The 25,571-nt window shown below is 34.0% G+C and overlaps 3 protein-coding genes across 6 annotated transcripts; 2 read left to right on the top strand and 1 right to left on the bottom strand.

Moving 5' to 3' along the window:
• The first annotated feature begins 5,390 nt into the window (after positions 1-5,390).
• Positions 5,391-11,092, top strand: LOC110732681 (probable polyamine transporter At1g31830). 4 transcript variants are annotated; one of them, XM_021912653.1, is made up of 3 exons: positions 5,391-5,732; positions 5,885-6,028; positions 9,363-11,092. In XM_021912653.1, exons 2-3 carry the CDS (start codon positions 5,903-5,905, stop codon positions 10,824-10,826), a joined length of 1,590 nt encoding a protein of 529 aa, XP_021768345.1. In that variant the 5' UTR covers positions 5,391-5,732; positions 5,885-5,902; the 3' UTR covers positions 10,827-11,092. The 4 variants fall into 4 exon arrangements, with proteins under 4 accessions (XP_021768345.1, XP_021768344.1, XP_021768346.1 ...); XM_021912652.1 differs by having other exon boundaries at positions 5,392-5,732; positions 5,881-6,028; XM_021912654.1 differs by lacking the exons at positions 5,391-5,732; positions 5,885-6,028 and adding an exon at positions 8,455-8,859.
• Positions 11,093-13,205: 2,113 nt separating this feature from the next.
• LOC110732680 (probable receptor-like protein kinase At1g33260) lies at positions 13,206-15,141 on the bottom strand. Its single transcript, XM_021912651.1, has 2 exons — positions 14,467-15,141; positions 13,206-14,200 (listed from the first exon to the last, which is right to left on the bottom strand). The coding sequence occupies exons 1-2, from the start codon at positions 14,810-14,812 to the stop codon at positions 13,494-13,496; spliced, it is 1,053 nt and encodes a 350-aa protein (XP_021768343.1). The 5' UTR covers positions 14,813-15,141; the 3' UTR covers positions 13,206-13,493.
• Positions 15,142-20,814: 5,673 nt separating this feature from the next.
• Positions 20,815-25,550, top strand: LOC110732679 (ankyrin repeat domain-containing protein 29-like). Its single transcript, XM_021912650.1, has 2 exons — positions 20,815-21,256; positions 24,710-25,550. Exons 1-2 carry the CDS (start codon positions 21,132-21,134, stop codon positions 25,305-25,307), a joined length of 723 nt encoding a protein of 240 aa, XP_021768342.1. The 5' UTR covers positions 20,815-21,131; the 3' UTR covers positions 25,308-25,550.
• Positions 25,551-25,571: the final 21 nt, after the last annotated feature.

Below are 25,571 nucleotides of genomic sequence, written 5' to 3'. Positions count from 1 at the left end.
GTACTAGAAGCTGATGAACGGAAAGTTGGCAAATATGTATTATTTTGCACATTTAAAGAAATCCCAACCCGTCTTAGAATCTTGTAGCTTAATAATACAGCAAGATGGTTGGTTTTGCAAGAGTTTCAATGTCTATGTTACATACCTGATACCTAGTTATATACGGAGCATTTTTTTTTTTGGTAGAAACATACCTAGTTATAAAATTGTCCAAAATGAGCCATTAGTTCAACTAAAACATTATTGTTTTAGAGAATATTATGTATTCCAATAGATAGGCCTAACAATATTCAAAGATGTTATGTTAATGGGAAGATAAGGAGATGATATTGATTCCCTTAAATGGGCAATAGGCAGTTCAAAAAATAGTTGTAATGCAATTGTGGTCAAAATCCAAAATTCTGTACATTTCAACTCAGTTGCTACTAAAGTTTTAAATTCCAGTAGCTATTAATATTAAATTTATAATAATAACTCTAAGAGATTCTATATATTTAATATTGATGAATTGACTTAAAAGTATACCTAATTGAGATTTGTGGTGGCCAATTGTATATTTGATGTTGGGTTGATGCATGACACCATTTCCTATGTTTTTTTTTTTTTTTTTTTTTTTTTTTTTTTTTTTTTTTTTTTTACAATTGCAAAGGAACAAAGAAAAACTACAACAAATAAGGGAAACCTATCCGACATTTCCTAGCAATGTCGTTAGCTCGTTGAACCTGATCTCTATCAACTTTTAAAATTGTGCATCTTTGAAACGCCGCTCCAACTATCCGTAGCTCCTTTAGCAGCCAATTAATGGAGATCTCCTTTCCTTGGTTTTCTTGTAAATTATTTAGAAGAGAGATGGAGTCAGATAAGAGAAGAATTCCTTGTTTTCCTTTAGCCCAAGCCCACTTCAAAGCTTCAAGACAAGCCCAGGCCTCACACTGAATGACTGACGCTGTAGTACCATAATCCCCCCCTCTTCCCTGGAAACACCTTATATATTATTCTTAACTGCCCAGCCTACCCCTGCTCTCATTGTTTTATTATCCCATGATCCATCAGCCTCCACTATAAATTTGTTAAAACCAAGCTTTGCCTTTCCTAGCTGCACATGGTTGAAACCCGGGGGAACAAGAAGGTTACCCTTGCTGGCAACCTCCCTCTCATTAGTCGGACTTATTTGTTGTCTGAAGGTCTCATGATCCTCCATTGCAAGCTTTATGAACTCCAAAACCAGACTACATGTCCCCGTGGCTCCATTAAAGCATGTTGCATTTCTCATTTTTCATATACTCCATAGTGATGCTATGAACAAAGCACTTCGGGTACTATTCTTTCCATCCTCGCTATTAAAGAGCATGATATAGTGATGAATCCATCCCCTCAAGGAAGAAGAGGATTCAGGCCTGTCAGGGCAAATAGTTACGGGGCTATTCTCCCATACTTCCTTTGCCAGAGAATAGAATCTAAACAAATGTTGGCTATCTTCCAGAGCCAACCCGCAGTAGTCACAGCCAGCTTCAACTTGTACCCCTCTTCTAGCTAGATTACCTTTGATCGCAACTCCATCATGAAACAACTTCCACAGGAAAACTTTCCACTTCGGTTGAATATCCATTCTCCAGACTAGCTTTACGAACTCTAGCTCCCTATTCAAGGACGCAGTGCTTTCCATTCCCCCATCCTTTGAAAGAAAGTAATACCCAGTTTTAACTGTGTATTTGCCGGAGGGGTGATAAATCCAAAAGAGGAAATCCTCTTCAGGAGTGTGCGGAAGCTCCATTTCCATGATTGCTTTCGCACTATCCCAATCAAAAAAATCCTTTATCTTTCCTGCCTTCCAAGTTAAAGTATCACTGTCAATGAAATCACTTACTCTCCAATTCAAAGCGTCCCTCAGAGTACAACCTTCCTTAACTAGAGGGGTCTCCCCTTTAACCCACGGCATGCTAATAGCCCTAATACTCTCTCCATTTCCCACTTTCCACACAAAGCCCTTCTTGAAGGATTGGGCAACTTTATGAATGCTTGACCTCCCCATTGAAGGATTCCCTTGTCGTCTATAAGGATTAGTAATATGGCATATACTGCATGGTTGAAAACCTTTATGAACTCTTGATAGCAGAAGTTGTGGATTTAGGTGCATCCTTGTTGCTAGCTTGAAAAGAAGAGCGTCGTTAAGTGTCGACATCCCCTAGATTCCCAACCCTCCCATACTCTTCGGAAGTTGTATGATACTTCTACTCACCAGTGCATACCCTTATTCCCATTTCCTGCCCACCAGAATCGAGTAATAAGGGAGTCAATTTTGTTTGCTATGCTCTGGGGGAGTTTCAGGCACTTCATAACATGCGCAGACATGCCTACCAACACCATGTTAATGAGAATTAACTTTGTCGCTTGTGATAGATGTAAAGGGGCCCATGAGATGATTTTTTTCGATACTTTGTCAATCAGAAATTGGAAAGACGAACTTTTCTTCCCCTTAATATCAATAGGGGCACCCAGGTGAATCCCCATATTCCCAGTCTCAGGTATAGAGAAAAGTTGTTTGATAGCCAGTTTATCCTCAGGGGCGACCCCCGGTGAGAACTTTATGACAGACTTCTGGAGATTTAACTGTTGACCAGAAGCTTTCCCAAACCTAGAAAGGATGTCTGTAATGCACAAACACGAGTCATTGTTTGCCTTGAAGAAAAGCATGGCATCATCTGCGAAGAGAAGGTGAGATATCGAGGGAGATCTTCGTGAGACTTTCAGACCCTTAATCATATTGATATCTTCTGCCAAAGATAACATTCTTGACAAAATATCCATACAGAAAATAAATAGGTACGGAGAGAGAGGGTCCCCTTATCTCAGACCACATTGTGGAACAAAATGATTAGAAGCTTTCCTATTAATGATGGTTTTGAAAATCACCGTTGAAACACACTGTGATATCATTCGTATCCAGTGTTTAGAGAAACCAAATGCTTGCAGGACTTTCAGGAGAAAAGGCCAATCCACTCTATCATACGCTTTTGACATATCAATCTTGATGGCCGTAAAAAATAGGAGCCCTTCCTCGAATTAATAAGATGCATAAGTTCATGACTCAACAAAATGTTGTCTTCCATATACCTTCCTGGAATAAAAGCATGCTGATTCTCCGAAATGAGGCTTGGGAGAACCGGCTTGAGCCTATTAACCAAGCATTTGGATATGCACTTGTAGATCGTGTTGCATAAACTAATTGGTCTAAATTGGTTTTCCAGCTCCGGGGTCTTAACCTTCGGAATTAAACCCAGTAAAGATTGGTTCCACTCTTTGAGCATATTTCCTGTTCTCAGGAACTATTTTACACTATCAATCACCAGTTGCCCTACTTCATGCAAGTAGGTCTTAAAGAAATCCACGGTAAACCCATCGGGGCCAGGAGATTTAGAACAGTGCATCTTGAACATTGCCTGTTTAATTTCCCCTTCAGTGAACTCCTTATCGAGCCAGCTTTTATCCTCTTCCTTTAGCTCTGGAATATCAAGTTGCCTAAGCAACATATCGATATCTTCCTCATGAGTATCAGTAATGACTGGGTTGTAGACATCCTTTATTGATGTTAAAATCATCCTATGTTGTGTTGGAGGCTTATAAAGTTATAATATTGGTATACTTTGATATATTTTTATTTAAATCTTTTTTAGGCTTTAAAATGAGATTATTAATCTTGAATTTTCATATCTCCCCGACACAATGCAAGTAAGTGCATGAATCGAACTTTCTTCTCTTTTATTGGGTTGTCTAGACCCATTTCATGACCTCTGAAAGTTCAAAGGTCAATCAAATACGTAAAATACAAATTCTTTGATTGAAACATCAAATAATGACAACATACGATCAACCCTTATATTATTATAAATTTGTGAAAATTATGTTCTAAAAAGTACATCGTATTATCATATACGAGTAATAAATTATAAAACATGGTAAGTTAATTCATTCATACAATAATTTTTTATATATTTATGTGTGAACTTAATTGTTATGACCAAATATTTCTATACACAATCTTTACAAGTAGCTCATGGCTTATGGTCGTATGAAACCAACATTCTTTATAAATCTTCTTTTCAACTTCTTATTTATATATATATATATATATATATATATATATTTATTTATTGACTTTTGGTCATCCCTTAATAATAAAAGAAGATCATTAAACTTCTTATACCTTTCATTTATTTATTTATTTTAAAAAAATCTTCTACGAAGTATTAACCAATCATAGAGGCCGGTTCACAATATAAGACAATATATAACTATGTGATATAGTAACTTGAAGTAGAAGACATACAATAATAATAAAATTCAATTGAGTTTATAGTTTATGATATTAGCACTGATTGTACCCTGCACATTTTAATCCTTAAGCTCATCAAAAGTTAAGCAAATAAAAACAAATGCTGAGTTTGCAACATGAATAGTGGAATACATAATTAGAGAGGAAATAAAGTCTTAGCTTATTAATAAACGAGTTACATACATTGATTAGAATTTAGGTGGGTCTATATGCACTTTCTCTCTTATAGTTTTTAGAATTGAATGGAAAAATTGCAAAGAATTAGTCTTAATTATCATTTGATCCTATATTTAATTATGATTAATAACAACAATATTTGCCCAAACTATTTACTTCTGTATATGTTCTCATCTCATGAGTTGAATTATTCCACATACGAATTCTTTAATATATTTATGTTACAAGTAGAAAATATAGATAGGCATGCATGATTTGTTGGCCACTAACAATACAAAACCAAATCAAACTATTCACTAAACTAAAGATCGATGAATACCAAAAATTAAAAATAAAAATCTAGGGATGTTTCTATGAAGACAAAATTAAGTTGTTATATAGATTATCTGTAATTTATCATCCTCCTCTCTTCAAAATCACATTATATATTGTACACTTTTGAAATAAATTTATAGTTGCATTTTTTTGATACACAAAGTACTACTTCATTTGTTATATATAACTTATATAGTTACATGGTATTTGGTTCATGATAATTTATGTGGATGTCAATTAACTTAATTAATTAAAGTTTAGGTAGTAATACCCAAGACTTGAAATCAAATTCCTTTCACTATTCTGCATCGCAACCCTTATAGCTCTCTTTATCAAATTTTTTATAAAAAAAATCATGCTAAATCATGATATATATTCTAACCACTTTTTAAATTTTCCAAAAGAAATTTTTTATACAGATTTAGTCATGCGTTCCTTACTGTCATAAGTCATCCTAAATCATGACACAAAAGTATAAAACTCTTACAACTTATTTTTTGGTTACAAATTATGTCATGCGTGCACCTACTACCCAAGCGCAAGGCCACAATAAAGAAAATGACAACTTGACAAGTACATAGAAATAATTTTTTTTTTCTTTTTTTTTAATGAGTCAAAAACGTCAACTCTTATCATCTCATACTATCTTTCTAGCCCCCATATAAGGATTCTCTCTTCCACACACAACACACTCTTTCTTCTTCTCTCTTTCCTCACTAATCTTGCTTTAACTTAATAAGTACCTTCCAAAATATCTCCACTCCATATTTTAAACATCCACATATTATATCATCTACTTATGTATAAAAATTCGCAAGTTTTATTCGTTCATACTTCCTCCTTCCCGTCTTATTAGGATCATCAAACCTCCTCTAGGGTGGGTTGACTAGCGAGAGGTTTTAGTCCAGTAAGCTCTTTCTCCTTATCATATTAGTGTTTTTTTTAGTTAAGTACACTTCGTAATATATTACTTTATATGATCATTGATCATGTGACTGGATAAGCTAGATTTGATCTCATGTCGTGACATTATTTTGGTTCATGGCTTTGCATAGTTAGATTGTGTGATCGCGGTAGATGATGCAAGGTCCTACAGAAGTAGCGTGTAGCAAAGAAACAAGTGATCAACGACAAGAAGTGAAAGTAGTAGCAAGTGTTGTTATTACACCTTCGACTAATCCCAACCACGTCGTTAATGATGAGGTTAGTTCTTGTAGGTTTCTTACATTCTTTCTCTTTAAGAAAAATACATGCATCAGTTTTTCAAATTTATGATGATTTCTTTTTTACTGAATTTATGATGCTATATATCTTTATCAATTTTCTTTTTCTTTCTATTACATTGTTACTGTTTAAGTTATTTTGCTCTATATAGCATTAGAAGTTTGTATATTCATAATTATCTACACTAGTCTCATTGTCACAAACTTCATACCATATAATGGATAGATACCGTGATTATTTTGTCAAATTTCTAATTTATATTAAATGAAGATTTGTATGCATATTAATAGCTTATTCATTTATCGTAGGTTATGTTATGCACATTTATGGTAGGTTATGTTATGAATATCATTTACAAAATTTGAGAAATGTTTGCAATAGATTAAAACCAAATTAATTGAGAGTTTATTCTAATCTTATAACAATATATGATCAAGGATTTCTCCCATACAAAATGTATACTACATCGATCAATCGATATTCTTCCATAGTCTCTAATGTTCATCATTAACAAATCGTACACGAAACAACTATTAATGAAAACGTGCTTTGGGTGTACTACTAGTCTACTAGTGTATCGTGTTTGTGTGTATGTAGTGTGCCAGTGTGTAATGGTTCATTTTGGCCAAAATATGTGCAGTTTTTGCAAGTGTTTCAGTTGCATTTCATGTAAGATATGTTGTCACTACTATTGGTTTGTTGATTGGTTTTTCTTCCATCACTAGTAGTATGGAAAAGGAATGTAACAGTTTAGAAGAAATAATTTGATTAATTTATTATTTTCTAAAAGGAGCCCACAAAACGCACGCTTGTAGTATATAAAACCGTCATAATGAAATTTTATTAGTAGTTATGTTAACATTATCTCAATTAGTAATTATACTGTGGAGAAAAATTGGAACATCTTTTAGCAAAATCATGCTTTTTGATTTGATATTTAGTTTAGCATGGGTTCTCTTTTATCACTTTTATTGTGAATTTTACATGAAATTCAACTAATTAACACACGAGAATTCTTCCTTTTTGTAAAATATTTCATTATAGTGGAATATCATTATGAAGAATGTAGTGGGACCAAAAAGAAGAAAAACAAATGCATCTATTTTTCGCATGATGCTATTTATCCTTTAATCACACTATATCATTTTATCCTTCTTTTAACACTTAAAAAGCGATACTAAATCCCGACTTTCTCATTCATGAATAAACAAATATTACTTAAAAATAAAAGAAAAAATAAAAAGACAAGGAAATGTACACATAAAGCATATAAACTCCCGTTTTTTTTTACAAATTGTCTATAATTAATAAGTAACTAGGTAAGGATAACTTAAGACCCTAGCGAAAACCCTTCATAATCTCCAAGAGTAACATGCCAAAGATAAATATGACTAGATGTAACTACAAAAGGCATCAGCTTCAAATCTTAGATTAAGATAGTGGACGGAAAGACACGAGTAATTATTGAATGATCTTGGATATGTTGTGTTAAATTATACTCCGTAAAACATTTATATCACCTAATTTATTAGCAGATAGGAATGTATTTTCAGGAAGATTTGGCATCTCTCTTTGAATTCTTGCAATAGCTTGAGGTTTCTCCTGGTAAAGAATTTTCCTTTTTTTTTAAAAAAAAAAAAAGCGAAATTTGGTTGATTTTTACATGTTGATCCGCATTTTCCTTGGATTTTTTCTGTTTATTTTTTCTTAAATGTATATCTTAGCTTAATTTTAGTGGAAATTAGATGCTTTCTATATTATGAAACTTACATAAAGATTACTGACAAACATATACTGATTAGAGAGTCTAGAGTATGTGGCAATGGAATCACCCAAAACTCAATCCTTAAAAATAAATTATCATCTTGATCAATATGGAAAAGATAATAGGAACTAAATCTAAAAAGTAGTACAAATAGTGAAATAGTAATATTGGTCCAAGATTTGCGGGTTGGTAAGTGTTAAGTGTTGTACAAGTGGCCCAATAAAGGCCCACAAAAGTTTCGAGAAAGACTTAAGGCTGCAACTTTGTGAAACATTAAATGGACCATAAAACCATTAAGTGCTTCTATTGGGTCCTTTTTGGTCTTATTACGCATGCGCAGCCCCAACCCTACTCATGCTTTTACAAATGAGATGATCCTTAAGTAATGATACAGGGAAGAATTTAAAAAAAAAAATACAATAAGTTTTCAAAGGTAATTTCTTTTATCATTTTTTTTAAAAAAATATTACTGCTTTATTAATCAAGATTTACAGATAACCGGTCTATGAGAACATACGGAAAAACCTCACACGGATAATAGTTTTTCCATACTTATTCTACTCCATAAGCCACGGACAATCATTTTAGATTAATACTTTAACCATACAAAAAGAATTGAGTTTTGAAACTTAATGCTATGGAATGGGAGTGGCAACACTTTAACGACCGATTGCCAAACAAAGTCTAGATAATCACAAATTCACAATTACCATAAAAAGAAAGTACGATGTACAGGAAAAAAATCCATCAAAATCTGAAGCAGAAGAGTGAAGTTCAAAACTTTAACGTACAAAATGAAGAAAGTGACGTTACAAGAACAAGAAAACATTTCTTCACTACTCTCGTGTGATTAATGCGTCGATACTTACAACTTAATTCGTCTTCTCCTTCTCCTTCTCTTTCTCTCTATTGTTTCTCTCTCTACAATTTATAATTTTGTCCTGTAAAACGTGGATCATCGAAATAGATAGTCATCGATGAAGTGGGGTTTTACGTCACTGATTTTATTAATATTTTCAGATGGGATCAATTTTTCTTTCTCATGGTTCGTTTCTTTAACCTTTTATTCTCTCGTTAAAGTTCCTTTTTTTCGATTCAATCATCTTTACAATTTGCTGGAAAACTGAGTTTGATGTAAATTTGGGTCGTGATTGTTGAAATTAGGTGAATTTCTTTATCTGGGTCTCTGTTAATGTCGTTAATTTGGCATATTTATGGGTGTTACTAGCTCAAACTATGTTTTTCAATAGGAAATTTGTTGGGTTTTGCCCATTTTTTCGTAATTGGGTGACTTTCTGTATCTGGGTTTGTGTGAATTAGTTTAAATATGTTGTAATTTTTGGTGATTGAATTCATTGATTTTGTTTCTTTATTTGAAAAATTAATTGTATTGCTTTGATTTCAATCATATTGAATAGCTAATTTTAGTGGGCATGTACTGATTTTTTTTTAGTTTCCTTCAATTGGGAGCAAATAATTTATAGTTTTTGTAGTTTCTGTTGAAACCTATTGGTAAATATGCTGGAATTTTTGTTATTGAATGTGCAGAAACTTAGGCATACAGGTAGCAATAGGCAAACTTCCATTGAGATGGGGGAACACAATGGGGTAAGATATTCTGGTATTGATGAAGATCTACCTTCACCTAGGGCTGAGAAATCTCGAAAGATTTCGCTACTGCCTCTTATTTTCCTCATCTTCTATGAGGTTTCGGGCGGTCCGTTTGGGGTGGAGGATAGTGTTGGAGCAGCAGGACCTTTGTTAGCTCTTGCAGGATTCTTAGTTTTCCCCTTCATATGGAGTGTGCCTGAGGCTTTAATAACGGCGGAAATGGGAACGATGTTCCCTGAAAATGGTGGTTATGTGGTTTGGGTTTCAGCTGCTTTAGGGGACTTCTGGGGTTTCCAGCAAGGTTGGATGAAGTGGCTTAGTGGTGTTATTGATAATGCATTATATCCTGTTTTGTTTCTTGATTACTTCAAGGCAGTAGTTCCTATAATTGGTCATGGCTATCCAAGGACGATTGCAGTGCTCGTTTTGACTAGTGCCCTCACTTTCTTGAACTATAGGGGTATGACTATTGTTGGGTGGGTTGCTGTTCTTTTGGGTGTGGTGTCCATTCTTCCTTTTATTGTCATGGGATTATTATCGATCCCAAGAGTGGAGCCTTCGAGATGGCTAGTAGTTGATCTTCATAATGTCAACTGGGGTTTGTATTTGAACACTCTCTTCTGGAATCTGAACTACTGGGATTCAGTAAGTACACTTGCAGGTGAGGTGGAGAACCCAAGGAAGACTCTTCCTAAGGCTTTGTCTTATGCCCTAATCTTTGTTGTGGCTGCCTATTTCTTCCCTCTCTTAGCTGGCACTGGGGCGATTCCTCTTGACCAGAGTCAGTGGTCTGATGGTTATTTTGCTGACATTGCCAAAATTATTGGTGGAACGTGGTTATGTTGGTGGATTCAGGGCGCTGCTGCAATGTCTAACATGGGGATGTTTGTTGCTGAAATGAGCAGTGATTCATTCCAGCTTTTAGGGATGGCAGAGCGAGGCATGCTTCCTGAGATATTTGCAAAGAGATCTCGTTATGGGACCCCTTTACTTGGCATACTGTTCTCAGCATCGGGTGTAATTTTGCTATCTTGGTTGAGCTTTGAGGAGATAGTGGCTGCTGAAAATTTCTTGTACTGCTTTGGAATGATATTGGAATTTATAGCATTTGTGGTGCTGCGCATAAAACAACCAACTGTCGCTCGACCTTACAAGATTCCCTTTGGGACGGCTGGAGCTATACTGATATGTATTCCTCCAACCATATTGATATGTGTGGTTCTTGCTCTTGCATCTGTTAAAGTCATGGTTGTGAGCCTCATAGCTGTGGCAATTGGGCTGGTGATGCATCCTGCTCTCAAGTATATAGAGAAAAAAAGATGGCTGAAATTTTCAGTTAGCTCTAACCTTCCCGATCTTGAAACAGAAGCTCATGATAACACTCAGTCCTTGGTTCCATAGCAAGCTGCTATGAAGAAAAGGCTAACCATATTCTAGAAATTAAAGTTGCATTTTGAGAATATAATGGTCTTTACAGCTTTCAGGTATTGTGTATGTTGTAGCTTTATCTCCACTTGTGCTTTTGCCTTGCTATTTAACTTCTGATCGTGACTGGTTGCTGTATATCATCTTGTTTTAATAGTGATGATCAGCGGAATGGCAATTGGGTATTCTAAATCAGTGTTATTAGCTATTATCTAGTTTAAAGTTCATGACTCTTTTACTCAGGCTTATTGCCTTGTCTTCTTGTGATTAACCGTCTTTGATATTTCACCCCCACCCCACCCCTCTTGCACGGAGAAGCTATTGTAATGGTTTCTTTTGTCATGCGGAGTACTTCTTAACATCGTTGCTCGGAGAAGGCTCCTGTTTTTTTGCCCCTGCAAAAGGCTTCCAAGAAGGAAATTTCTAGTATCAGCGGATAGGGAATTGGATTTTTTGGATTACTGTTTTTTTTTTTCTTTTCAAAAAGAGGCAAAATTAGCTGTGGTCTAACTCTCATTGCAAGGATTAGATGCTTTCAGCTGTTTTGTAAGCCCCCTTCTGCTGTATTTTAAGTATGAAAGTTATAGAATTCAATAGAAAGTCTCAGTCGTGAGAGTAAAACTGAGAGTAAAACTTTTTACAATTGACCCTCTGCCCTACCTTGGTGCTTTTTAAATCAAAGTTCAGTAGTTGTAGACTTGTAGTTTTATTTCCGCTTGTATTTAACTGCCTTTATGTTTAAGATTCAGACTCTTTACAGCCGGCTGTGAATCATCTTCTTGCAGTAGTACTGATTAGTGAATAACTGAATATGGCAATTGAAAGTTTCAAAATCAGGAATGTTGCTATGGTCTTTACACTTAACTGTTTAACTGTTTTCTTGTGATTAGCACGATAATCCCCTGCATTTCCAGGAGATGGTGAGATTGAACTGAATTTGAAAAGCTATCAGCCAGCCTATCATTGTCTTGTTATACTTGTAATCTGGAAAAACTCTTCTTGTGATCCAACTCTCCTGTTCTTTTATCGACGTGGCCATGACCAAAGTATGTACGAGTCCGAACCAATAAAGGGTAATATTGTTACTGTTATTCTTTATGTTAGGATTGAATCGTTTTAGGGCAATTGTTTTTTTTACATCGGATGTACAATAATATTATTATTGACGCCTGCATCATTTAAATGTTTATCTTTCCAATTTACTTAGAAAGTTAGGTGATGTATATAGGGCGACAAGTACTTCCTGTCCCTCGAAGAATAGTTTTATTTAGGGTTAGTAAGGAAAAGTCTTCAAAATTAAACTTACAGCTGTCAAACAAGCCCATGCACTTTGACAAATTTGAAGCCTTAGCTAAATTAATAAATTGCGAGAAAATGCCTTTTTGATTTCAATCCCTTTTGGCTAATGGGTCAATCCACAGTTGAAATTAGGGGAATTAGGATTAATTTGTCTTAGCTAGCAATAATTTCTTTCTTTTATGAGGACATTATGTACTTGAAAGGTAGTGAAAGGTCTTTTCCATGAAAAACTTTTCATTCTTAATTGATACTAATCAATCAACACGCCGAATTTTAAACATTAATTTCTCTTGAAATTACAGAGGTATGAAAATATCTTTGTTATATCCGAACTCATTAATTACAAATTACATAGCACGCATTATCTCAATTGTTTTAAACCTTATTATTACGGAGTAGACGATTAGTCTATTTCTAATACTCTAAGCACTTTTCCAAGGCAATTGTACTACTCTATAGTATGCTATTTAATTTAATTCTAGTAGGGGGCTAACAATATTCAGGGAGACTTTGGTAGTCTTTAAGTGTAACTGTCTAACAAAGTCTTGTATCATCTTAGCTGTAAGTAGTACTCATTCAACTTGTAATAATCTTCTTTCAGACTTTCACATTACACACCCTAACAAAATCCTCCCAAGTCCCAACCACAATTTATTGGTAAGATGAGTACTCCATTCGCTTAGAATAACTACTGTCGTCACCATTTTTTTTTTTTTTTTTTTTTTTGTGTGACAAATCATTCTAATAATTCCGTGAATTTATGAGGTTGAGACAATTTCAATGCTACTTATGGATCACGGGTGAAAAATTAAACAATATAATCTTGCCTATTTCATTTGTTATGTACTTGTATCGTCCTATATATGTAATTCGTTTTGGTTACCTAAATTTAGTAACAATTTGTTCTTGGAAATACAAAAACGAAGTGGTATGGTACATTGATAGCATGAACAACGGCGTTAATTGGCCTAGATGTGTAACGCGAAAGGTGGAATAGAAGATTTTTTGTTTTGTGCAAATCGTAGTAAACAATAAAATGACAAAATACAATACACATAACGATCAAAAGAAGAAATTGAAATAAGCAAAAATCAAAACTTTTCACAATCAATTCACAATATCAAACCAATCAAAAATGCAAACAAACTGCATTTTTTCCTTTTCCAATCTGCATCAGATCAGAATTTTTTTCCTGCTGTTTTTCTGTACTCCTAGAAAGCACCTCTAATCTAAAATCTCTTGTCAGATTTGTATTCTGAGTTGCATTTTTTATACTTTATACAAGAAGACTGCATGACATTATTATTCCTAACTCTATGAAAAATTAACTGTATTTTTATACTTCTACAGTTTCTCATCAGAACAGAATTTTTCTCTGAAACTCTTGCAGATTTCTGATGCAGAAGGCCTTAAACTAGGCAAATGATGAAGACAGTCCATTGCAATGAATGCCATAGCCTTAACCTCTTCTCTGTCAAACCCTTCCCCTTTAACCATCCTTGGATCAGCCATTTTCGAGACCTTTTCAACATCAAATGTGTCCTTTGTTCGAACAATCGATGTCAGAAGCACTTGCTTATCACCTCCTGAGGAAATAAAGGCCTCAAACCCTGTAATAAGCTCTAGCAGTATGACTCCGAAGCTGTAAACATCATTCTTCTTAGACGCGATCCCTGTCATAAGGTAGTGTGGGTCTATGTACCCTGGTGAACCCATCATAGCAATGCGCGATGAAGAGGGTGGCTTGATCATCGATGAGAAACCCATCTTCGAAAACCCAAAGTCGCAGAGCTTACAGTTGAAACATTCGTCTAAGAGCACGTTCGAGGACTTTATGTCCCCGTGAACTATATGGAGGTCACCACTCTCATGAAGGTACTCTAATGCTTGGGCTAATTGATATGCTATTGAAATCCTCTGTTTCCAATTAAGTTGTGATTTTAAACCATAGCCTCCCTTATCTGGTGATATAGACGGAATTTGATTGCGCTCGTGTAGCTCCTCTTGTAGGTTCCCTTTTGGTATGTACTCAAAAACTAATACTCCTTCATCTGTTTAACAAACAAACAAAAAAATGATTAGCAATGATCTACATTTGATTTACATAAAACCCGATTACATAATCAATAATGATCCATGTAACATATTATATATATAAATATATAATCAATATGTTTCTGGAAATAGAATTTTCCTCCGTAAAATACCCTTCAACACCGAGGAGAATTCTGTTTCTAGAAACAAATATGACCCGACCCAAACTCGAAAATCGATCAATTTAAAATTATGTTGAGAAGGATTCATTGCTTGAACATACCTCTTTCATCACAATAACCAAGGAGTTTAACAATATTGGAATGGTGAAGTGTTTGAGAGATCTCTAATTCACTCATAAAAACTTGGTTAAGTCTTTCACTGCTATTGTAAATTTTGACAGCACCTAAGGAGGAATTAGGGAATTTAGCAAGGTAAACTGTGCTATACCCTCCTACACCAATCACTTCCTTAAACTTCATGGTCATATTCTCAATTTCAACCCAACTATACCTCTTCACCACCCCTACCGACACCGCCTCATTGTGTACCGACACCTTCTCCGGTGTAACACGGTCGTCGTTCGAGCCCGGTTTACACCCAAAACACCCTAAGGAAAAAAATCCCATCTTGTTCAAACAAAAGAAATGAAGAAATAATAATGAAGGTAAGCAATATAATGCTAGTTATATTATAAGTCTTGTGTAAGTTATACTTTGTATTAGCTTGTTAGTGAGTGTCCTAGAAGTAAGGGTACTGTTTTGGTGTATTTATATGTCTAGGGAAAAAAAAAAAAGAAAAATGATTAAAGTGTTGGGTTAATCATGATTAGTGGAAATAAATGGAGGTTTAATTTGGAGTAAGGAGGAAAGAGATTAGAAGGTGAGAAGAAAGAAAGATGCATAAAAATACACAAAGAAGACATACTAACCACCATACAAATAAACATTTTGACTTGTATTAAGGGGGGCCAAATTTTTATATATGTGTAATAATATTAATTAAATTATAGAAAAAGCCTATTTAATTATCAATTTCATACCTTTTGTAATATTATAACTAAATCATTTTAAAATATATTTTAAAATATTCATTTCATATCTTTGTGGTATGCATTTACTTAATATTCAAAGATTTGATTGGATATTGGATATTAATTAATTTTACTAAAAATAAATTCTTTGTCCTACCAAACACCACACGAACACCCCCCCTAATCATTTTCTCTCATCAAATACTTTTTTTTTTTCTCCCTTTTTTTTTATTTATTTTTGTTTTTAATTCTTTTACAAAAAGTTGGTGTAGATGGGAAGCAACATCAAAGGATCAAATCACTTTGTTTTAATCACTTTTAAAATTTAAATTAAATTTTTTTAAATTTTTATTTTAATTTTTTGTCCTTTTGTGGGGTATCCTAGTGGCTTAGAAGAAATGGAAAGCTATCTTGTGACCTCCCCGTGGAATAATTATTAATATAATAATACGTGGTAGAATAATAAAGAAGAGGAAGAAATGGTGCAAAGAATCTATCAATTGGTTTAAGGATCTTATTCAACCATAATAATTTACTTGTTGTGATGTAATTTTCAGAATATTATATGTTTAACTACTCAAAATTGTAGGAGAAATGGAACATTAAGGTCATCATGTAACAATTAACTCTATACTTCGTATATAGAGCAGAATCGATCGTATTTTTTTATATGTAATTATATATGAGGATGGTAGTAGGGTGTGCGGTTTTTGGACGCTGCAAGGTGTACATGGTTCACGTGTTGTGATGTGAAATTTTGTGATCGATCATCTTGTAAAATAGTGGTCGGTGTATCACTTGTCATATTTATTTTATGTAGGTGTTTGCAAAACTCGATCCAAGGACATTGGTGATTCATATGGTCGAAATTTATATTTTTAGCCTTTTTTGGATGCAATGAGATGATGATTTCACACTCCAGCTCCAACACATACATATAATTTTTGTTTCTATGTATAAGATCAATCAATAGCTACATCTCATATAACAACATTTACATGATATAGGGATAAGTTGTAACTTTACTTAGGCAACATGCTATATTTTAGATCGATCATACCTTCACTCTCAACATTGAATATTGATGAAGTATTGAATAAGGAAGAAACTAAACAAAGAAGGAAAAAAAGGCTGTGAACTTGGTTCACAAGCTAATAACTTCGAGATCCATGTTACACATGGTGGGTGGTTAACTTTGTTTCTTCCCAAGTGTCAACCATATCCATCTTGACATCTCTTTTTCATGTATTAGTATCAACATTGAAGTAAACCCTAAGCAATTCCATATACCAAAAGAGCTTGACTTTTTTTCCTTCTTTAATAATTTACATTAATGCTATAGTAATTTTACTTGTACATGTTTTAGGAAAGAGGAGTGATATATGTAGTACACGTTCTGGGGTTGTATTTAAACGTAGTACCTAGGAGAATAATTTCCACACCACAGTCCAAAATAAGACCAATTAAATGATCCAATTATGAATATATATAGTTAAAAGTTTTGAATAATTTTCAGACTGCAGTTCAAAATCAGATCAGATGATCCTTTTTTAAATTTTTAATTTTTATTTTTTTATTTTTTAAAAAGGTAAGATATAGGTAGAGATAAGGAATTTCTTCTCACAAAACCATGCCATAATCTATCGAAAAGTAAAAAATAAGAAAATATCCTATCCAAAAAAGGATCAATTTCCTGATGTGTTGGGATAGAGTAACCAAGAAAAGCAACATCGTCTGCAACCTGATTGCGTTCACAAAACACATGCTAAGACTGAAAGGCTTCAAAAGACTCTAAAATGGTCTTAAATTAGATGATCCTATTTAGAATGATGGCTAAAGTTTATTTTTTAAATGGAGTATACTATTTACTCCGTACTTTTATTTTATATCATACAAGTATATACCCAAGTGACGGGTACTTACAAAATTGCCGCCAACTACTACTACGTATGTCATAGTAAGTGGTGAGCCCATAACCCCCTCTCATAAATAAATGTATAATTATAATAATAATACTACTTGATATGAAATTGTCATTCAACTCAAATTATACGTGTAAGGTAACATTAGAGAGTATATTAGCGTAATAGATAATTACAAATTAAAGATGACAAAAACATTATAACTGCTATGATTTTGACTATTATAATTTAAATATTATGAACAAATTAACAACAATATAATGACAAATCTTCGTCATCTTATTAATAAATTAATCAGTGCTTTGTATGTTTTGCCTAAATTTATTAGCAAGAAGGCAACAATAATAGCTAGTTTAAATTTGTTATGAGCTTGGACCTCGTCCTAAGTTTTCAACTTGGCCGGCAGCAACTTTATGTAAGGGCTCTTGACTAGTTGACTATATGTTTTGTCGTAAAATAAGAATTAAAATTAGATCAATCAAAATATGTTTTCAACGTGTGTAGTTCTATGACTTGTATCCAACATCCTATATGGAAAAGGTCCTAGCTTAATATATATACTTATATTCGTTTTTTTAGTTGACACATATTCTTTTTTAGAAAGTTATTTTTTAGTTGACAGGTTTCTTTTTTGAGTAAATTTTATACTTTGCATTTACAAGCTACTCCACTTGTTTTATCATTCTCTCTCACTCTCTCTCCTCTCCTTAATATGTGTGTCTAAATTGAACGTGTCAACTAAATAAAAACGGAGGAAGTATAAGGTAAACCAATTTAGTGGTAGAGATTCTACCTTATGCGATCACAACTTTGAATTCAAACTACTAGTAAAGGAATGGATAGATCAAATTAGTAGACTTTTTGGGAGTGAATGAAGGAAGATTTCCCTTATACCTTAAGGCTTGTTTGGTTGACATTTAGATTCATGAAAAGTTTGATTTCCTAGGAAATGAATATATGCATACTTGTTTGGTTGACAATAATATAGGAATTGAGACTTCCTAGGAAGTTCTACTTCCCACAAAATGGAGGAATTAACTTACCTACTCCCTCCTACGTAAGTGGAACTTCCTATGGGAAGTAGGAATACCTACATCTAACCAAACAATTTTTGGAAATTGATTGAAATTACAATTTCATACAAATTGAGATTTCATGGAAATTTCTACTTCCCATATCCAACCAAACAAGGCCTTAGTCCCATGTCCGTCTCAAACTTTAATTGGTGTAGTCAGGTCAAGATAGCATGTGAGGAGTTATATAGCTCGATAGCTAGATTATTCTATCCTGATATCCATTATTATGTATTTTCACAATTGTGTACCTATGTGGCTATGTTATATGAATATCATATTATCACTAATTACTTGTTTGTTTATCTTCAACAACACAAACTATAGTAATCATATAACGAAGTATAAAAATTACTATTGTGAGTTTACAATCATTTTATTGTACGTATTGATTTTCATGTATATATTGTCACATCACAAGTCCTTCAAACACTACAAAAATTAAATATATTTACTACATTGATCATGTTTCCAATCACAATATAATTTCAATCATATGTGAAAAAATCATTAGCTCCCTAATTAATTTCTTTAACAAAGACAAATTAGCAAAAAGAACTTAACGTAGGACGAGTATATATATATATGACATGCACAACATAAAAAGCCAAAGCCAAAGGCAATTAAAGTACGTAATCCTCAAAGTAAGAGCTTACTTAAGTTTCACATTAATTAAAAGCTTGCCATACAAAGTTCTACTTTGAAATTTAAAGTCAACAACATTGAATTAAGTTTTTTTTAGTGCATGGTTTACATGGAGATGGAATCCATGCAACTATACAAATTTATTTAGGAAAATTTGTGTAAAAGAATTTTTTAAGTGATTGATTTTGTTTAAAAAAGATTTTTTAAGTGAAAATTTGTGAAAAAGTACCTTTTAAGTTGTATTATGTTGTGAGGGGGTAATAGGTTGAGTTTTCCGAATAGTCAACGGCGGAGCTCCGGCATTGACTTCTCACATGGGAGTCACGTGACTTTTAAATAAAAGCCCACACGTTTTTTTAGGAAGTATGAAACGGGGAAAAATGAAAAGGGTAGTTCAAAAAGGAAGGAAATTTGGGGGAAAAAAACGTGTGGGCTTTTTTTTAGAAGTCACGTGACCCCCACGTGAGAGTCAACGTCGGAGCTCCATTGTTGACCATCCGGAAAACCCAGCCTAGTACCCTTTCACAACATAATACAACTTAAAAGGGTTTTTTTCATAACTTTTAACTTAAAAGGTCATTTTAAACAAAATCGACCACTTAAAAAGTCCTTTTACACAAATCTTCCATTTATTTATTATATTATACGGTTAGTCCATTCTTCCCTATTTCTTACGTGTGTTGCTAATGTCAAAATAACTGCTCAGTTTATTTTATTATTTTTAAATTAAATTATGCTTCGTATAAACATGTACTAAACAATTACGAGCTGAGTATAATTAGTTTATACGTCCTTCTTTGACATGTTCTTCTTCCGTTGTTTAAAAATGAACAAATTAAACCACTTGAGGTTTTGGAGTTGTTTGACAATTAGTTCACTATTTAATGACTGACTACATCATTTAGTATATGTTGTATAATTGTATTAGCTATTTAAGTTGGTTGATATCTACTCCGGTATAAATTTTCAAAAATATGTGTTTAAATCATTAAATCAAATATGCTCAAATGGAGGAAGTGCCAACTATTGAGCTAGTTAAGAAAATATACATATTTATGTTAATTATTGATGACATCCAATTAAATGATTTAAAAACAAAAATTGTTGAGAGATTAAATTATTTAGTTAAAGATATATATTACTAGTCCTCTTTGGCTCTGGTGGTGGCTTTCAAGATTCTCGAAAAACAACTATAGTTAAGGAAATATATTGCCAATATTACCATGGAGCGAGCATTAATTTTAATCTTACTCAATTTTAGGTTCGGTCAAGTCAATTTGAATTTATCTTATCATAAGTCATGTAATTTGTTAGGTGAGTTATGTTGCCGCTGATTGTAGATCGACTTTATTTTGTATGTGAGATGGATAGAGTTGTTTAATCGAATGTACATGTTAGATTCAGATTTAACCTTGACCCTATTTGACAATTAGCTAGTGGTTGACTAGTTGCTAGTTGTTTTAATTAGTTGTTAGCAGGTAGTTGTTTGCGTTAACTCTTTTGACTAGCCGATCATAATTACTTTTTTGAGTAAAAGTGTTAAGAAATAGTTGTTACGTATTAGCTGTTTTAACGCTCTTTCCAAGCTTTTAGAATTTGGACCAAAAACTCTTTTGAAAAGCTTTTTACCAAACAACCCAAATAGCTTTTTAAAAAGCAAGTCTTTTAGCTCCAAAAAAACTCTTAACTAAATACTGAATCAGATGAAAATCATCCTTACGGCTACAATAAATCGTTAGACCGTCTCTACGAAAAGACTGTATATTCCAGCGATGTGTGCGAGAGATGTAACACAGTGCTAGATCTATACAACGATCGTAGCTTTGATGAAGGAAACCCTTATTTGATTCAATTTTATATATTTGTTGATTTAGATTTCATTTGAGATGCCGTATGACTTTTAATTAATGAATTGATTTGTTTCAAAAAAAAAAAAAAAAAAAAAAAAAAAAAAAAAAAAAAAAAACCTTTTGAACCGGATCTTTTGGTCGAGTTCGATTTAATTTTTTCTAATCAAATGTTCAAGTCTGGTTCAACCCGGGTCTATGTTTGGGATGACCATTTTAACAAATTGATGATTTGGGCCTTTAATTCCATTCCCTCACAAGAAAGAAGAATACACTCCATTAAATATCCCTAAACAAACACAAGCTTCATACCCAAAACCGATTACAATAAACCCGAAAACCCGATAACAATACAAGACGCCCCACCCGATATTTGCAGTGGGTATTTGAATTTTGAAGCAGAAGTTGCAGAACAACAGCAAGAAGGAATGGGGAACAACAGAGATGATGATATTCATACTGCTGCAAAGAATGGAGATGTCACTGCTGTTGAGTTGATTATCAGTTCTAACCCTTTAGCTATCAATTCCAGAGATAAGCATTCCAGAACTCCGTATCCTATTTCTCTTTCAATTTATTGCAATTTACGGAGTATTCAATTATTGGTATTAATTTGTATTGTGATTGAATTTTTCTGCTTTGATTGAGCTTCAGAATTTCATTTTAGTTGATGGGTGTTAATCGACTTTGTTTATTTTTATCTATCTTGATGTTTTTGAAGTGGGTTTTGAATTTTTTTTGATGAAACTATCAAAGTGTTTGTTTATAAGTTATTTATTGAAAATTTCTTTGTTCTACCTGGGATACCCAGTTTTCAAATTAGGTTTTTGAGGAGTTCTTAATAGACTACTAGTGGTATAATTTAGTTGGGGTTGTGCATTTGTTACATTAACAATGAATTGATTAAGTATTTAGGTCAGTAAAATTGAAATATTTCACATTGAAAATTTGAAGAGTATGTGAAATCTGAAATGGAAGTAGTAGTAGAAACTTGGGTTTTCTTGTAAATGTGAGGTGCATGGTGGTGGTGCTCTTTGGATATGTAGTTATTTGTAAAGCATGATATGGCATAAGCTGCTCTTTATCAATTTCTTGTTATATCCTTGTGATGTAATCGATTTCTGCATCATTTATCTTATGACATTATGGTAGCATTGCTGGATCTGTTCATTATTTGGTATAGATTGATTGCTTCCATTTCCTTTTTTCTTTATTTTATTTTTTATTTTGACAGTATGGTAGTATTAGAGTGATAAGGATAAAGGGGTAATAAGTTTGATTGTAGAAACTCTTAATTTCAAAAGTGGAAATTTGCATTACTTGTGTATTGGTGAGCAACTGCTCTATGATCCACGCATTAATCTCAAGTGGTGTTTGAGTCAGGCATAGTACAGAATAACACCATGAAGTGGTTCTCCAAACATCATATTTGTATTTGAATCTGGATTTTTGTTGAGTTGGTTTTCTCTTATGAACGATGCCTTGAAGCATGAACTAAGAGTGTAACAGATAATTGTAGAACAAATTTTATAAGTCTTCTCCTAGGAATGACAAAAGGCGTCCTGCCCTTAGATATTCAAACTAGGAGAGTTTCACCTTTTAAAGAACCAATGGTGCTGAGGAACTAAGTTACATTAAGCCAGAAAAGGCTCTGATGATCAAATTCAGATTAGTGAAAGGAGAGTGAGAGGAAGAAGAGATGAGAATCAGCCTGTTCATCCAGCTCTTGCCAATAGATAGCCATATAGATATAATGCTAGGACTTCATATGCTATGTCCTTCAAAGATGAATTTGCGTACTTCACCTAAATGATAATCTCAGTGACGTTACAGCATGCATGTGATTTTGAGATTAAGTTTGGATATATTGAAAATTTTCTGTCTTGAATTGGTTAAATAAGCATTGTATAATATTAGTGTTTGGTGTCTTAGTGGGCAATGAAAAAAATGACTATATTTAATTTAACATTGAGCTTTACAAATCTTGCTGGAACTTGACATTTTATGGCTGGTTGAGTAGTTGGTCTTCATATTTCCTACTTTTTTGCTCTATTTCATTGACCTAGTTTGTGCATTGAGCTGACTTAGTATCTTAAAAAAAGTACAAGTACGGGGTCGTTTGATTCATTAAGCTGGAATGGATTGGTATGGATTCTCATACTTGGGTGGTATGGATTCTATATCCCATGCCAATCTAAAGTTGTTTGGTTTAATCATGGAATGGATTCTCATACTTGAGTGATAGTATGAATTATGAATCCTTGGGGAGAGGTAGGTATGAGATTTCAAGGGAATGGGGTGGGGTTAGAATCCCCCAGGTATGAGATTTCATACTTAAATAGCCCAACCAAACAAATAAAACCATGGTCCAACCCATTCCAAGAAGTTCTTATGGTCTACAAACCTGTGCTAATGATGCAACCCAACGACTCTCAAGTCTTTCAATAGAAAGATGAAAATCTCCTTAAGAATGTGGCTCATGTTAGTACATTTCTGATTTTGGTGAATATGTAGATTGTAGATATAGTTCAAATTTTCCATGAAGATTTTGTCTGCTCTCTGTGTGAGCCACATACTGAAAGGCGTAAGGTTTCTATCTAGGTTGCTAGCAAAGAGGTAAGATAAGGAGGTGGAGGAAAGAAAATATGATAGGGCATGAGGGTAAATAGATAAAATTCCTTTGATACTCCAAAAGGAATAGAATTAGCCAGATACTTTATTAGCTTTGAGTTTTACCGTTGAATTTGTACATGATTCTTTCTAATATGCAAGATTCATAACGAGTAGTTAAGAGTTAGACATAGGCAATGTTTTGGAGGCAGTACTTCCACTGAACTGTTCAAGGTTCTGTTGGAAAGTATTAGTGAATTAACTTCTCCTCTGCTTTCTCCCAGCATAACCATATATCTAACAAGAAAGTGCTTGTGGTCGGTTGAGATATAGGATAGGTTAGCTGCTTAACCAATTTGCAGTTAATCAAAACTAAGAGAATTGACATCGATTATAGGGCCGCTTTAAAATATTTTGGTTTGGAAGACTATATTTATTGATCGATTATAGGTCAATTTAGAGGAGGGCAAGGCGGCATACTTCTTGATTATTGATCAACCTTCAGTGGATCTGCTATCTGTTGTTGTCATTGTACTTGATATTCCAGAAGTCAGCTCAATCATTGTTGACTAAAGTATTTCTGTATTTGTGGAGGAGGTGTTTTAGTTGATTTTTGGCTGTTGTGCTGGAATTGGCTTTTGTTCACTGTAACATTTTCACACCATAAGAAGACTAGATCAATTTCTTGTGCAAAGCCAATTTAGCGATGCTGAGAAGTCCTGACTTGTAAACTTCTAGGGTGCTCAGCCTGCTAGTATTAGAGCAGAAGCTGTAACTTTTATACTTCGACCATCGTCCTTGCATGTTCTCATGCAATTAGCTTCTGAAGTCTCAGCATTATTTCATCAGTAAGATGATCTGTTTTGGTCTCTTCCTTTCTGATTTTTCCTAATGAAACAAATGATGAATGCCCTTCTGAACTAATCGTCAGTACCTATTTAATATGAACTAGTAAAGTAATACCTAAATTTGGATGGAGGTAGTAAATTTAATTTTGTTTGGACACTTGGTTATTCCACTATGAGCTTGTGTTTACAAGCTACTTTCGTTAGCCTCTTTTGCTTTTATGTTTTCATTTATTGCTTTGTTATATAGCTGCTGCAAAGATTTGCTTGAGAATGATCAACTTTATGACACCCAGAACCCACTTTCTGTGTGAGGTTAAGTCGCCCTTCTTGGTTTTTTAGTGGCTTCCTAGCTATCAACCGAGACAAGTTAAAGTTAAAAAAAAATTCCTTATTGAACTTTATTCGATTTTGCTGAAATTTATTTTAGTGAAACTGAACAGAAGCTCCCTTGGTTGGTTGATAGAAATAAATGATTCAAACAGAGCTGTAGTTGGATATTTCTATTGATTTTCTGTATCTTGTATCCTTTACTTGATTGCGAACATTAGACTACACTTGGCAGCTTGGGCTGGCCATGCAAACATTGTTAGCTCTCTCTGCAAGCACAAGGCAGATGTTGGCGCTGCAGCTGTGGATGATATGGCTGCAATCCATTTTGCTGCCCAGAAGGGACATTTAGAGGTTGTCAAAGCCCTTGTCTCTGCAGGGGTTTCAGTTAAGGCTATCAATCGCAAGGGCATGACTGCTCTGCACTATGCTGTTCAAGGTTCTCATGTAGAACTAACCAAGTACTTGCTAAAGAAAGGCTTCAATCTCAACGCTAAGACAAAAGCAGGGAAAAGTGTCCTAGACCTTGCAAGCAATGAGGAAATTCGTACGTTACTGTCAGAGCTTGAGAAGGCAAAACAAACAGAGGTTCAGGCTGGTGAAGAGGCATCTGCAGCTGAAGTTAAAGATGGGGATTCGGGCGCACCATTGGAAGAAATGGGTGAAGAGGGTGAATTGAAGGAGACTACTGAAGAAAATCTGAAAAGAAAGGGTGAAGCTGATGATGTTCGAGAGAGCTTGCCAAAATCAAAGAAAACCAAGGTGGCACTTAACCATCTACTTGCATCTGATGATACACAAGAAGATGAAGAACAATGAGTTGTCAGAAGAGTAGGATGACAATATAGTTGATTTATATGCTGTTCATATGGCAGTTGGGAGATAGTGTGATTTGATTTAAAAAATGTTAGCCGGTGTCATGTAGCTTAGTTTTGATGTCATGTATAAGTCTCAAGTAGCTCTCACTCGGTTTTTAAGGATAAGTGCAATATGCTTCCAAGCCTATGGGCTGAGATATACTGTGAAGAATTCCTCCTCAAGGATTGTGATTTGGTTGGACTACGAATGGCGTAAGACTTATAC

Source organism: Chenopodium quinoa, unplaced genomic scaffold, assembly GCF_001683475.1.
Source record: "Chenopodium quinoa cultivar QQ74 unplaced genomic scaffold, ASM168347v1, whole genome shotgun sequence".
NCBI classification, from domain to species: Eukaryota; Viridiplantae; Streptophyta; class Magnoliopsida; order Caryophyllales; family Amaranthaceae; genus Chenopodium; species Chenopodium quinoa.
Note: the sequence above shows the minus strand (reverse complement) of the source record. Positions and strands in the feature narration are given on the sequence as shown.